General features: G+C 37.8%; 1 protein-coding gene across 1 annotated transcript in view; it reads left to right on the top strand.

Moving 5' to 3' along the window:
• The window catches only part of CCDC83 (coiled-coil domain containing 83), a 44568-nt gene extending 29046 nt beyond the window's left edge, over window positions 1-15522 (top strand). Inside the window, exons 5-10 of the mRNA XM_019643477.1 lie at window positions 1-92; window positions 2900-2968; window positions 7677-7798; window positions 11583-11662; window positions 12220-12425; window positions 15361-15522. Coding sequence (XP_019499022.1) covers window positions 1-92; window positions 2900-2968; window positions 7677-7798; window positions 11583-11662; window positions 12220-12425; window positions 15361-15522 — 731 coding nt within the window. The remainder of the gene's footprint in view (window positions 93-2899; window positions 2969-7676; window positions 7799-11582; window positions 11663-12219; window positions 12426-15360) is intronic.
• The last annotated feature ends 410 nt before the right edge of the window (window positions 15523-15932 follow it).

Below are 15932 nucleotides of genomic sequence, written 5' to 3'. Positions count from 1 at the left end.
AACAGTATAAAATCACTCTGGAAGATGCTAGAAAGAGAATAAACAGAGAAACTTTGTTGCAACTGGACCAAAAGAAGGAATGGGCCACACAGGTATATTTCAATTTTCTGAATAACAAAATAAAACTTTCCCCCCTATTTTTTCTTGTGATATGTTATCATAGTTAAGAACTTGGGTTCTTAAGTTAGGCAGTTTGAGTTCAGACTGCAGTTCTACCACTTATTGGGTATATAAACTAAATTTGTTACTTGAACTTTCTGGGCTTCAGTCTCCTAATCTATAAAAAGGGGACGATAATATTTACCTTTAAAGAATAAATAGGGCCGGCTGAGTGGCTCAGTTGGTTAAGAGCTCACTCAAGGGTTTGAGCTCTGAGCAACAGGGGTTCAAGTCCAGCCTGAGTTGAGCTGCCGCTGAGCTGCCAACAGATGGCAGGATGGCTCAGCTAAAAAAAAATTAAAAATAAATAAATAAATAAATAAATAATAAAGAATAAATAGTATGAGGATTGACCGAGATGATTTAAGCAGAATAGTGCCTCATAAGGAATGAGAGCTCAGTAAATTATTATTCAGCTATTTTTTTAAGTATAACAATAATGGCTACAATGAATTATTAAATAAAAGTTTTGGATGAATTAGAGAATGAAATGTAATTTGTCTAAAAAAGTAAAAAGTACTTTCTTACATATCCAAACCTAAGAGTATTCTTTACATTGCTTGAGCTCTAAAAATTTGGGATATAAAAAGCTATTTGAGATATAATTTCCAGTCTTGTATGTTTTCTAATCTCTTTGTTTTGCACAAAAGATATGACTCTCTTTTCTTTTCCGTGTCCTTCTCCTGTCCTCAGACTATTCCTAAATCACTGAGGTCCCTGCTGGGATTGTCTCTTCATCTGGCACATCTCTTCTTCAGAATCATAAATGTCTGGACTTTTCTAAAGTTCTTCACTGAATTTCACTTGTAATTGTTTATTGCTTCCCTGTTGGTTCAATTGTTCTTTTACTGTTATTATCTTATTACACTATTTTTACTGATTACACAAATACAGAGGAGTATGGAGAACTGACCAATGGTTTGTCTGCCCATGCAATTTGGCCACTTTGTAACTGAATATGACTAAATGGTGAAATCAACAATTAAGTGATTTGACTATAGTTAAGATGATTAAAAGTATATATGTAGATCAAATATGCTTCTACTATACATGTTCAATATTATATAATGAGGACTGTTCCAGATATTGTTCCTAACATTTTACATGTAAGTCTCTCAACAATTCTGTAAGGTAGAGACTTGCTAATAAGAAAAATGAAGCACAATAAATTTTGTAATTTGCCCAGAGCAAGTGACAGAATCGAGATTCAATTCAAGATGTCTCCTTCAAGTCACTGCTCTTAATCATTACACTATACACTTCTTCTCTCTATGAAAACAAACACCCACATACATGAGTGAATTTTCCTCTATTTATCTAGCTATGTTAACATATAATTTAACTTCCTATAATCCACTGTTGCACATCCTGGGCTGCATATTGAAGTCACCTGAGAAATTTGTTTAACCCTGGTGATGCCTGGGACCCACCCATAGAGATGCTCATGTAACTGGCCTGGGATGTTGCATGGGCTTCCGGTTTTCAGAGCATCCAGGAGATGCTAATGTGTGGCCAAAGCTGAAGACTATGGCTCTACTGTCAGTGCATTAGGCCATTAGCCAACTAACTTCAGTTATGAGCTACTTCCTACTTTTGTTCAAATGAAATTCTATGTTTGAGGAAACTTCAGAAATATCAATTGTAGCTGGAATGTAGAAGTTCCTGGTTCCTAGAAAATGTAGGTCAGTTCTTAGTTAATTAGCATGATTTAAAGAAAAAAAATTATTGCAAATCTTCCTACTCTAAAGATTTGGATAAATTTATTTTTAACATTTTAAAACTATTTCTGTCCATGTTTATGAATGAGAAGATTTTTCTTAACTTCTCTTCTTTTAGTTGTGCCCTTCAGTTGTTGACTATTAAATCTATAACATGGTATCCATGTAAAAGTACCCCACAGATAAATATGATCTATCATCCACTATAAATTTCCTTTCGGTGAAGCTGTAAACATCCAAGTAATTAAAAATGAATTTCCATTTTATGAACCTACTGACTAAGTAAGGCTTTGCCTGTCTTCTTAGTCTAAAAATGCCTTTATCCAGGAGATTGTCTAGCTATAGCCTGCCATCCTGAAACTATTTGCTATTAGGTTTGTAAATATGTATACTGTTATTACTGAGATGAGAAAAGGAGAGAGAGTGGTAGAGGGTCTGTAAAAATCAGTAGACCTGGTTCTGAGTTGGACTCATAGCAAGAAAGGAAGATAGAGATGAAGAAGTACAGGCTCTCTATTCTCTCTGGATTTTCTTAGGTCACACAAATCAGAATTGAAAGGGCAAAGGATCATAAAGTTTTAGGCCTTGAAAGTGGCTTAGAGTCAAATTAGAAAAGATAATAATGCAATCTATTCACGCTTTTGCTATATGTTGGCTTACTTGAAGAATGGTTGATCACTGCAACTTAGCCATCTTAATTATAGAGCAGGTCACTCAATGGTTGATTTCACGGTGGCAGTCAGACTCAGTCACAATGGAGGCTCAATTGAATAGGCAGCCATTGTCCATTTCTCTACATTGCCTATATCAAGCAGTGTCAATCAGCAAAAACAGTAGGAAAGTAAAGAACGTAGGAAAGTAAAGAAAGAACAACTGAACCAAAAGTTCTTAGGTATGTTTCCAAAGTAATTGCAAAACATAATGTAAAATGAATGATCATATAAGTTAGTTGTGCATCATCATTGCTAAAACTGTGACTCGCCATGTGGCAACTTTACCTAAATGGAGAAACTTTCTTTTAGAATGCTCTAACATTCATTGACAAGGGAAGCTATCAAGAGATCTGGGAGAATGACTGGCTAAAAAGACAGGTGAGTGGAATTTTTAATAACAATTTCTTTTTTCTCTTTTTTTTGAACTGTAAGTGACTTTTATTTATGAACTGAAGTCATGGGAAAAGCATGGAACCGTGACTCGCTGAGGTAAAATAAATTTCAAGTGGAGTCTTAATTTTATCACAAGCTATTACTCGATGCATACCATAAATAATTTAAATAATAACCAGAAATCATTTTTGGCATCACAGCTCACAAAATATACTCAAAGCTTCTTTATGCCCTAAAATTGATCTGGTCTTCCTCGGGACCCTGCTTCTTTCTGGGTAATGGGAGCAAGGCTATAGGATCATCCTGACCTCATTGTCTGCTATTGTAAATTGCCCGTTTGGGATGACATGATCTCCGTTGAATCAACATTCAGTCTTTTACATTTTCTTTCCTCCCCCTGCTCTTCTCTAAGATGGATCCTTGATGTATAGGGGGGTGGGGCTTACATGCCCTCTTGTGGGGAGTGTCAGTAAAGAGGGCTCAGATCTATGGGGTTTCCTTTAAATCCTTGCTCCCTCTGCCTTTGTGCTACAGAGGAAGTGCTTTAGTCTGCTTCCTGCCTTGGTGACTTTAAAATGTATGGCTCTGGCCCTTTGGACATTGTGTTGCAGCCAACACCAAACCCACAGTTACAGCCATTTGCCAGTGGTCAAGATGTCCCTGCCTACTGCCATCTCCACATCCCATCCCATCCCAGCTTGATCCTCGGGCTCTCTTCACATCTCCTCCTGGAGATCATACAGGAAATAATGGGCCCAGCTGTTCACCTGTCTCCCTATACCAGGGCTGTAACACTGCTCTTGTTGGATATCGTCATGTGAGGACCTCTAGACATTCTTTATAACAGGGTACTGCCCTGTTTTCCTGGCATTACACGTACTAGTCACTCTGTCCTTACCTCCTTACCCTTATCTGCCTGAAAAATGTCAACTCTTCCTTTAGGCACTGACTTTGATTATCAATTTCTTTGTGAATCATTTTGAAACTGCCTCAGGGAGTCTTAAGTGCTTTTTCCCCAGTGTTCTCTCGTTTCATTATAACTCATACTAAAATATGTTGAAATTGTCTGTTTATGTACCTGTCTCTTCACTGCACAGAGCAGGTTATGCTTTTTCAACTATGTATCCATGAAACCTAATAAATCATCTATGCTAATTAGTTTAAAAGAAAGAATGACTATGATTATATAGATATATTTATTGGAGGGGTGAATCAAATATATGGCTTAGATGTTGGGTAAAGATGTAAGAACATGTTATTGGATGAAACAGACAGGTAATCTTTCACCTAGATATTACAAGAGTGGTACAAAGGTGCAAATGTTACAAATGTGCAAAACTCACTACAGTACTTACTTGTAAATTCCTTTTATATCCAGACAAGTAGCAACTGAACCTATGCTTACGTGCTATCTGTGAAAGAAAACTCACTATCTTTTGGGAGAATTCACTTTAACAGCACACAGCTCTTGTTAGCTAGTTATTATATGTGATTCTCAAAAATATATCTTCAGCATTAATTTGTGTTTGTACTTAGCTCTGGACCTATATTTTTATTTGCCTGCCAGATAATTCCACTTGTATGTCCCAAAAGCACTTCAAATTCAACATACCTAAAGCAGAATCCATTGAATTTCTCCTTAAATTTTCTTTCTGCATTTTTTTAACCATCTGCTAAGACACTTGAGGTAAAAATGTCACCTTCTTTTCCCTTTACCTTGCTCCCTATTTGACTAAATAGAGTTGGTAAGTCTAGGAAACAAGGAATGTAAAATTTAATATGCTTTCTATGATATTAACAATTATCTTTAAATTGCCTTTATAAAGTCATGGTAAATAGGAGTCCATACTATTTCCAAAAACTAATCAACATGAATCCCCAATTTAAAAAATTAAGTGTTAATTTAAAAAACTCAAGGTGAGCTCAATAGTTAAAGAATACTAGGGAGGAATTTAGTTCTTATACTTTTATTAAATCAACAGTATGTTCCTAATGATAATAATTTCACAGTTCAAACCTTATATTTTATAGGATGTCATAGATTGGTTTAGAGAAAATGACTATAAAAATGTATATTTGACTGATAAGAAGTGCTCTTTTGGTGCCTTGATCCTTCCTACCACAGCCACAAATTACATTTTGTTTTGTTTTATTTTTTTACTTCTCATAATTCAATGGAAATAAAAGACAAAAAAATGTCAAGTTTAATTGAATCCTGAGCAAAAAGAGCTTAGTAATAAAGGACAAATCATTTTAAGAAAATTCAATAAATTTAATTTCTCTTTATTTCAATAAATATTAATTTTAGCATTATTAAATTTACTCACAAAATTAATTAAAACCATTTCTGGTTATAAGTACTATCACAAGAATTGAAAATTGCCTGGAAATAGAACAATGTATGTCGATTAATTTCTTTGAGGGAGATTTAGAATGAGTATCAAAGGATATTTAATAATGGAACGCCTGAAAATATTTCTCCATTTAACTCTCTCTCAACAATAATGCAAAGCTTAGGTCCCTGGGAAGGATATGAGACATCCTGTTGCATGACTTTCATTATCTGGTTTTATTTAGCAAGCTTATTAGGAAAATGAAGAAAATTGAAATTTCCAAATGACTTAGACTAACTTAACAAATGGAAAGCCAGAAAAACTAGATAAAAGCATTCAAAGAGGTTAGCAATCCGAGTTTCGAGCGTGAGGAGGCATAAAACTAACTTGGATCTTGCAGAGGAAAATTTCAAGAGCATATACCTTACTCAGGATCCTAGGTCCCTGACTAAATTATTAACTATTAAGTTTTAACTAAATTATCTTTTCCAATTTCTTAAGTACATTTCTTAGGTGTTTTGGGAGGAGCCATGTCGGGGAGGGAAAAGTGGTGCTCTACTTCCTCTTTTTCAATTGCTTACCCCAGAAATCTAAAGGTATTTATTTGGGTTTAAAAAGAAACTAGTTTTTATTTTGCTAACATTTCAAAAGCCTGGGAGGGAGACAGCCATTGATGAGAACCTTACTTAGGACTCCAAAGGGATAGGTGATGTCACACGATATCCTTAGCTTGAAAAGTTGGACTTATCTCCCCAAAAGGGCCCTCATTCCCAGCTTTGGAAAGAGATCAAGAACTGTGTGTGTTGCCTCCCAAGCATGCCAAGGCCTTAGGTCAAACATTTCCAAATGTTCTATTAATTCCTTCTGTTTACAACCTCTAACTGTAATTTCTTTCTCATCGTTTGACATTTGAAAATTATAAACTTCTCCTTAAGGCATTCAAGCTTGTAATCAAACTGATTATTTCTCAACATATGAGATCCTAAATCACCAATCCCAAGCTTTGTAATTTACTATTATGGACTTAAATGGTTTTGCTAAATTGGTTAAAGCAGGTGGATAATATATTCTCTTCTTTCTAACTCCAACCCACCAGCAATATTTGAGCCTTTTCTATGACACTGGTATTGTTTTATAATATATTATTGGTATATTTGTTTGCTGGATTGTAAGCTGTTTTGAGAGGAGCCATGACTAATTCTTTTGTGTCCTTTCCACATCTAGCACAAAACCTTGCCTATTTAATAAGTGACTTATAAAATAAATAAATGAATAAATAAAGAAAGAGAGAAAGAAAGACTTATATGATAGAAATATTCGTATGGTAATATACTGAATGCTTTCAGATTCTAAAATACAATAATTAAATCTCAATTACAAATAAAAAATGTTAGTTATCTCTTTCTAAGTACTCATTTCAGTTATACTCTTGGCAACTCCTAACAAGAGATACTGAATCTAAACCCCTGTGCCTTTCTTGTCTCATCATATTTCCTCGAGACACATTACTTTTCCCAGTTTATCTTTCTATTTTTCCTCACCAGCCTATCACTTTCTATTTTATACTCTTACTTCTGTTGTTCTGACCTCCTCCCATGAGTCATCTCATTCCAGCACCTGTTTTGGGAGAGAGAGGTGAGTTGGGGATTCTATCTAGTAACATTCTTCTATATATTCTCCGCAGTATCAAGCCTACTTTAGACAAAAGTTATCAAAATACACTTCTTGAAGACTGATGAGAACTGTATCAATGGAACCAGCAAATTGTGTTCAGATTTGAGTTAGCCATATTTCGTCAGTAAATGTTAATTAAACCTGCTATGTCTATCAATGGCCTTTCATCCCCACTAAGCCAAAAACCAGACTCTTTAGCATTATTTGCCTCTTCCCTAATAGTCTAGTTCCTCTCCTACTTCTCCCCACTCCCACTTTATATCTATCCACACCAAAATAATTGTGCCTGTGCACGTCATTCCTTCTGCCTAGAACGTACATGCTCTTGTTAACTCCATATAGATCATTTAGCTATTAGTATGCCATACTGATAAATTAGTCATATTTTCTTATTTATCTCTGCCTCTAGCTCATATGTAAGTCCAGTGATGTTTTGAAGGGTAGAAAAGGACAGCTCCTGCCATTCAGTAAAAACTGCCTTACCATGCAAACAAGTTCTGCAAACGACCTGGTAATGAATTATGCCCATTCCTTTTTAGAAAGGAAGGACAAAGCAAACCCAGGAATAAATAATACAGGATAGATCTTCCCCTCAGGCAAAAGCACTTTTAGGAGTTGAATTTCTTATAGAAGACTAAATAGAACTAAGTAAGTACCAATGATTCATTTGCTTTTTCTAAAAACAGGTTACAAATCAAAGGAAGGAAGTTGAAATATTGGAAAAAGCCGTTCATGAACTGGAAGAAGAAAATTTGGTGCTCATTGATCAACTATTCAACTGTAGACTTGTGGATCTCAACATACCCAGGTGAAATTTATTAATGTATCTAGAAAGTACTTATATCTGTAAAGTTATTTTTTTCAAGATAATTTAATTCTTTAATGCCTCAGCCAGATTGCAATAGTTGAAAAGAAAGGAACTCACAAAATGGCCACAGTGAAGGTATGAGATTATTACAATTGTCCATTAGTAGAGTACAAACTTTGACTTGTTTTTTCTAGCAATGCACTGCAGTCATACTAGCAAACACTTAACACAAACGTCACAAGTGCTGACCTTCAGAGGACTTCAGGCCAGCAGGGGAAATGGGCTTGAAATTAAATACATAACAGTGCAGAGGAAGGTGTATGAGGTACAAAGTTAGCACAAAGATGGTAGTTATCAACTTTGTGGTGTCTTCCTGGAAGCATTCTGGGCTTCTGGTTACCTTTGGACTATGAATTGTCTCCTTTGGTGGTTAATGAAAGGGTCAAACTACTTTCTAGGCAGAGGAAATAGCCTGGCATTCCAAGTCACATCTATTCCTGTAAAAGAAAAGCCAAATGTGTGTACATGGCTTTGTATTTGAGGTTATCTCTTTTTCTTCCCTGAAAAAGAAGTCTTTATATACCAATCCTGATGGAAAATCAGGGCCCGGGAATGTGACAGAATTTAAAACTCAAAAGTGGCACTCATAATTAAAATAAGCAGTCAGAAACAATCTAAATAGCAGCGTGTTTAGGGAAAGAGGGGAAATAAATCACACAAATGTAGGGTACACATTTGCAAGATGGGAGAGGAATGTCTGGGTCTAGGAATTAAAGCAGAGAAGTTCAACATGGTGGAAGCGCCAGGGAAAAATTCCCACCCAAGTCATTCCTGTTGCTTGTGTGCTACGGAAAAATGCTATTTGAGATACAGTAAAGTATTTGTTGTTTGCAAACTTCCTAATGTGTCCCAAGAAGGGTGGGTGCAGATAAGCTTTGGGGTTTTTTGTTTGATGGGTTATGCGATAGGTGTCAGGATACAAGATTGGAGAAATTGGGAGACAGTACAATGACTGCATAGTCTGAAAGCAGGATGGAGAAAGGGGCCAACTTTCTCCCTTCCTCAACATGTGTGTGCTGCCCGGGAGAGGTCAATACTACTAGAGATGATGTAGGAGGTTAAACTGGATGAATGGGTTGATCTATGGACTTCTGTATATCCAGACTATTAAGCTGATGCCCTTGAGGGCCCCTAGGAGGTGGGGTCCTCCCTGTCCCCCCAGTAGACACTGCTCTCTTTTGTGAACCCTCCCCTCTATGATCAGGTCCCCAGCTCCACACTCCTGCCTGTCTCTAATCCTTGCCATCTGCCCTTCCTGCCGCCATCTTTGTAACCATATCTAATCTCTGCCAGCTGTTGCTGGTGCTGTGGCTTCTAACCACTGCTCTACCTGCTCTCCACTGTACTCTTTTCCTCTTTTCTGACCCAGCCAAACCTTAGAAAAGTCACCCTGTAAACTGCCAACCTCGCTTCCTGCTTTGGTCAGCTCGGTCAGCTGTATCTGATTTGGTGCTGACAAGAAAGTGAAGTGCTAATCCTAACCCAGGAGATCCTTTCATTGGACAGAGAGAACTTGACAAGGGCAGGAAGGGAGATGAGACGCTTTCAGTGGGGATTTTCATTCAGGTGTTTGCTGTGTCATATGCCATTTAACCCTATCCTCTGTCTTCCCCACAAAAATCTTCAGTAAAATCCACCTTGTTCATCAGTGCTCTGTGGGTTGATTTTCTTTGGTGAGAAACATGAGCGCTTAGTCTTGTTTCAGAGTTGGGAGAGAGAAAACCAAAATCTGTCCAAGGATATAGTCACGGGACGTGGGGTAGAGAGTGGGAATGGAGTCAGTGGAATTGTAATAGATAAGTATGATATCAGGAGTGGGGGGGCAGTGGATGGGGGGAGGGAGGTTGTCACTTTGTGAGGGGTGAGAAGGATAACTATTGCATTGTTTTGTACACCTGAAACTAATAAAAAAAGTAAATCTGTCCAAGGAAAAAGAAACAGCATGGACATTTATAAGAACTGGATTACATGCCCTGGTATATGCTTCTGTGGCACCCTGAACTTTTCCCTCGTAACCAGCATTTATCACACGGGTGATTACTTATTTAATGTCTGCTTCCTTGCTAGGTTATAAACTCCTTGAGACAACTGTTTAGGATAATTTAGAAAGATCTACATAAAGAAACAGAGAAAAGTGTAAGCCCTCAATGATCTGTTACACTTCTTATCCAGAAAGGATAACTTTAAATATATTCAGGAGCTTTTACTGTACCCACTTTCAAGTCAAAGAAATATAATACATATTATATACGTATTTTATAGTAACTGACCTTTCCACCTCTTTATTGAGAATTCAGTCCAGTATAATACTAGTAGGGTGGTGAGAAATGAACTGTCCCCAGTAGACATATGAAACATCCTGTTTTCTTGTTTGGATGAAGAATGGGGTATCCTAGCTAATAGAGTTACTACATTTCCCATCCCAAGCTCCCTAAACTTTTTCCCGTCACAAGTCACATAGAACATCACAGTATTTGTCTGACACATTAGATGAGGTGAATATCAGCCGGAGGTGATTGCCCAGGATGTGCCTCAGGGCTGAGGCTAAGTGGACTACTACCTACAAATCTAACACTAACTTCATATAACATTCTTTAAAATATTTTCTATATCATTAAATATCAAGTGCTGCTGTCCTATGGTGGTACAAGAGTGACAATAAGCTAATGATTAAAAGAGAAGCCAGATTTATGAAGGTTATGGCATTTAGTAAGATCTTAATTATTCAAAATGATCCAAGAGAAGGGAGTCCTATGGCCTCAGGCATGTCTGTCTGCCTGCAGACCAGAGCTATATATGACATCAATCCTTACTAAGTTAAGTCTTCAGAAGGTTTTATAGATATATTGTATGCAGTTACATTATTTGCTGGAGCCTTGAACATTTTGAATAACACTTTATTCGTGTTCTTTAAATAACCAACAGCGTGTAAACCAGGGCATGCACTTTGGTTGCTGAGCTGCTAAGCATGAGAAGTTGTTTGCTTAACTAGAAGGGTCCAGTTGCTTCATGCTGTCTTCAGGCAAACCTAATGGAAATGTCATGTGAACCTTTCAAATTATATTTTCTGATTGAAAATTTTCTGGGAATCTGAAAAGGGGAGCAGAGTTAAATACACGTGCAAAGAGCTGCAACAGCAGACACAACTCAGTGGGCTTGTAGCTGAAATAGGCCACTCAGTGAAAACCAGAACCTACATGTCATCTTGGAGTCCTACTGCTCGCTGTCTTTCTTTTTCTCTTTATTTGAAAACTACCCCGTTCACACCACTATCATTTCTCACCTGGATCACTACCACAGTGACCAAACTGGTGTCATGCTCACTCTCATTTCTGGGACTTTATGTGCGCTATTCCCTTATCATGGAATGCCCTTCCTTCACCCCAAACTCTCCCCTGGAAAACAGCCCCTGCTTCTTCAAGACCCAGCTCAGGTTTCATCTCCTCCTGGAAAGCCTCCTTTACCTCCTAAGGCTAAATCAGGTGCTTCTTCTCTCTGCCCCACAGCACTTCTCACTAGGTTAATCACCCATCATATACAAACTAGCACCCTAAAATACTGTAAGCCTGTCTGCCACCCCACTGGGCCTTATGCTCCTCCTGAGTAGAAAATGTATCTCATTTTCACCCATATGTCTCCAGCACCTAGCAGAGAGATCGACACTACTGAGCAGGTGTACAGCATTTTTTGACTGACAAACTGCTTTTCTCATTTGTTCTTTTAGGCGACTATATCTTACCCAAGCTGCTGGACAGGAAATGCCACCTGAAGAAAGGCCTGAGGAATTGCCAGAAACACATATAGGTACTATTTTATTGTAATGGTGATGGGTTTTGTTTTTTGTGTGTGTTTTTTTAATTTAACAAACACTTATTGAGCATCCATTATGGAAGTCATCTCATATCCAAGAGCTATTTGGGGAATAGCTACATGCCAGCTCCTCCATATTCCTCTTCTTCCTGCAGTGCTTGTCCTAACCCAACTCCTTTCTCTGGTCTGATTTGCACATCAAAGTCACCATGTTTCACAGAGATTTAAATAGGCACTGGTGGAGAGGGATGGAGTGTTTTCTACACTGGCATGGTTTGTTTTCCAATTTAGCCAACCAACAAATAAAAACCCCAGCACATTCGAAGGTGCCAATATGATGACTGTAACTTATTAGCCAAGAGAAGGAAATAAAACTTAGAGTTTCTGAAAATGGGGCTCACTCTAATACATAGATTCTACATTTCTAATTCTCACATTCTTCTCCCCTAAGAGATGCTCAAAGATCTTTCAAATTAAAAATGTGACAAAGTATGTATTGTATTTTTATCTGTCCAAAATATACACAAAATATTTATTTTCGTTCATCCCAGTAGAGTCAACTTCTACACATCCTATAGAAGTAAAAACTAGAGACACGAGAAGCTCAGCTGTTGAGATCAGTGCTCTACATCCTTGTCATGAGGACAGCATCAGACCTGGCCAGCATCTGAAGACAGATACAAAAGACAGCTCAAGTACAGAGTTCAGGGCTTCTGATATGAAGTACTTACTATATGAAGATGAGCGGGATTTCAAGGTAAGACTCATGAGAAAACAACTTCGACTACTAAGATAATTCTGTTTTATTAATTAATGGAGAAAATTAACCTAAACTATGGATACTGAAAAATTCTATTTGCAATTATTAGTAAAATTTGCCCGCCATTCGTATCTCTCTTTGGATACTATTTTCACTCCTACTCTTGCCCAGTTTGCTACTTATATTCATTTATACACCTCCATTACTAGTATACCATGTAAGTTAACTAATGCTGCATAACAAGTCACCCCGAGACTTAGTGGCTTATGATAATAATCACTTATTTTCCTTCAGGGCTTCTGTTGGTTAAGAATTTGGGAAGGACTCCATTGAGCAGTTCTCACTGGGACTCTCAGGCAGTTGCAGGCATATATTGGCTGGGACTGCATTCATCTGAAGGCTTGATAGGGGCAGGAGGATTCACATCCAAGGTGGTGCATTCACATGGCTGGCCAGTTGATGCCGTCTAAGCTGGGGTCCTCAATTCCTCATCACATGGGCCTCTCTATAAGGCACTTCTATTGTCCCTTTACTATGGTGTCTGGCTTCTCCAAGAGAAAGCAAGCAATCCCTGAGACCAAGATGACAGCTGCAATGTTTTGTATGACTTATCCTTGAAAATCATACACCGTCCCTTCCATCATCATCTATTTGTTGATATTGTGACAAAGTCCCACCCAAGGGGAGGGAATGTAGCTCGTATATCTTGAAAATATAAGGTCAGCATCACATTGTAAGAAAAACATGTGGGACAGGATATATATTAGCATGGCCATCTTTGGAAAGTGCAAATTGCCACATTCATATACCTGGAGTATCAAGCCTTTTTTATTTTAAAACCTCTTTGGTACATTCCAATTATTCTCACATCTACCCCTTGCCATTTTCCTTCCTTGTACTACCAATAACTTTAAACATTCTTTTAGTACTTAAAGTCTTCTAGGAGAAAGAGTGATATAAGAAAGCAGAAGAAATGGAATAAATCAACAAAAATCATTTTAACTAACTACAGTTCAGTTCTGTTACCATCAAGTGACAATTTAAAGACTGAAGTTCTGAGGGCCGGCCAAGTGGCTTAGTTGGTTAAGATCTCGCTCAAGAGTGCGAGGTCTGAGCAACAGCAGCTCAAGTCCCGGCCTGGGCTGAGCTGCCACTGAGCTGCCAACAGGTGGCAGGATGTCTCACCTAAAAAATAAATAAATACATAAAGACCGAAGCTCTAGTCTCTATAGCACTCAAACACCCCTATGCATATCTTGGAATCATGACACCTAGTGTGTTATGATGACCTCAGGCTAATGGACAGCTGTCTACAAAATTCCAAAATTGCATGCCATTTGGTTGAATAAAAGACCTTCTTACTTACCATGAAAGTTTCTGATGTGGTAAAAATGGCATTGTGTATGTTACAGACTGAATTGTCACCTCACACCTCTCTTCCATTCATATGTTGAAGCCCTAGCACCCAATGTAACTGTATCTAGAGACAGGGTCTTTAGGAGGTAATTAAGGTTAAATGAAGTCATAAAGATGGGGCTCTAATTTGATATGACTGTGGCCTTATAAGAAAGAGTAGGCTCTACCTTGTGAGGACACAGTGAGAAGGCAGCCATTTGCAAGCCAGGAAGAGAGCTCTCACCAGAACCCAAACATGCTGGCACCCGGATCTTGGACTTTCCAGCCTCCAGGACTGTGAGAAATAAATTTCTATTGTTTAAGCCACTCAGTCTGTGGTGTTTTGTTATGACAGCATGAGTAGACTAATATAGTTCATTAAGATTCTGAAATATGTGGTAGATGTCTATCCGTTTGCTTTCCTCCTATGTTACATTCATTGTAGCTCTATAATTATGAATTTAAAAAATTACATAGTTTTTAAATAGTGATATACAATTCTGAGTAATAAAATGTTTCCTTCATTTATATTCTTTGATATTCCTAAGTTCTAACAAATATTTATTGAGAATCCCGCAACATTGCAGGTACTTGTTAGATGCTTGGGAATTTAAGGAGAACAGTAAGAAATGAAGCCTCAAAGATGACTTTATGGCAGGCCCTACGCTCAAACAGCTTACATGCGAACAGAAGACAGATAAGAAAATCATTAATTATTGTACAAGAGGGATGAACTATCTGTATCTGTCTTCCTGACCAATCTGTGAGCTTATCATTGCACCCCAGCACATGGTACACAGCCTGGCACATGATGGGCACTCAGGGATGGTTTATTAAAATGTTGCAGGAACTCAAAAGAAAGAGTTATGGCTTGAGGTGGCTTCCAAAAGGGAAGGCACGTTAAGTTGGACCTGAGCTATTTCAACCCAGTTTGAGGTTGACTGTGGGATTTCACACAAGTTAGACTCCTAATCCTGGTTGTTGATACCTTAAACATAGTTTGGCAGAATGTGGTAAGTGTAATCTATACAGTAGCCAAAGGTCCTGTGAAAAGTGCACAATTCTAAAGAATCTGTTTTAATATTAGAATATTTATAATCAAAGTGATGTTTGTAGATCTTTCCCTTTATTCTTGAATAATATAAACAACTCTGTTGAGGTTATGTCCTGGCTAACAGAAGATCGTTTATGTATGTAGCCAACACTTTCTTTTACCAATTAGAGAGCTTGTAGAGCATATATCCCCGATTCTAGCTGGTGCCCCCTGTTGAACCCCGCTAAAGACAAGCCTGCCAGCCTTGCTGCCTGCTCTTGGGGAGATCTTGTCTATCATGCCCCACTGGGTATATAAGCTTACTGAGTGGCTTTTTACCTTTGGTAGCTCTCATATTTCACATGTTATACAGCATTTAGGCCATTAGGAGGGCAATGACGTCTGTCATATCAAGGCCAACTATCATAAAGAAAAGCTGATCTACTAAAGGTGGTAACTCGCTGAATAACCTTTCCTATTCTCTTCTGTGTCTGTTCACCACAGGATTATGTAAAGCTGGGCCCCCTGGAGGTGAAACTCATGCGTGTGGAGAGCAAGAAAATGCCCATTCATTTTCAAGAGATGGAAACTCCAGTAAAATTCTACGATGATGCCAGGAACCCAGAAAGCCACATCACATATAAAATGATGAAGTCTTTTCTCTAGGACTAAAAGCTGTGAAGCAAAAACAACAACACTTCCTTATAAATTTTCTTTGGGAACTGAAATATATCGGTTGCCCATTCTACTTACACTTTGGTCCATTTTTTAACCAGTTGTTATTTCTAAAGATCATAATTACATTTAAAATCAAAGTTCAAATACTCAGCTATCCATTTACCTGTATGGCATGAGTGACAAAAATGAAACAGCACTTTACATGTCCATATTGAAGTAATCAGAAGCATGACAGTGAGCCCAAGATGGTCTCTGAGGTTCCTTACCACTTAAAAACTCACTGAATTAATCTATAATTCCAATATGAAATAGTTCAATTAGAAATTTTTCTGAGAAAAATGTAGAGGTTTGCACAGCACTGACTATACATACATCTTTCCCTCTGAGGGTGCTGAATG

The sequence above is a fragment of the Hipposideros armiger genome, unplaced genomic scaffold (genome assembly GCF_001890085.2).
Source record: "Hipposideros armiger isolate ML-2016 unplaced genomic scaffold, ASM189008v1 scaffold_79, whole genome shotgun sequence".
In the NCBI taxonomy this organism is placed as follows: domain Eukaryota; kingdom Metazoa; phylum Chordata; class Mammalia; order Chiroptera; family Hipposideridae; genus Hipposideros; species Hipposideros armiger.
This window is presented reverse-complemented; position numbering and strand designations above follow the sequence as displayed.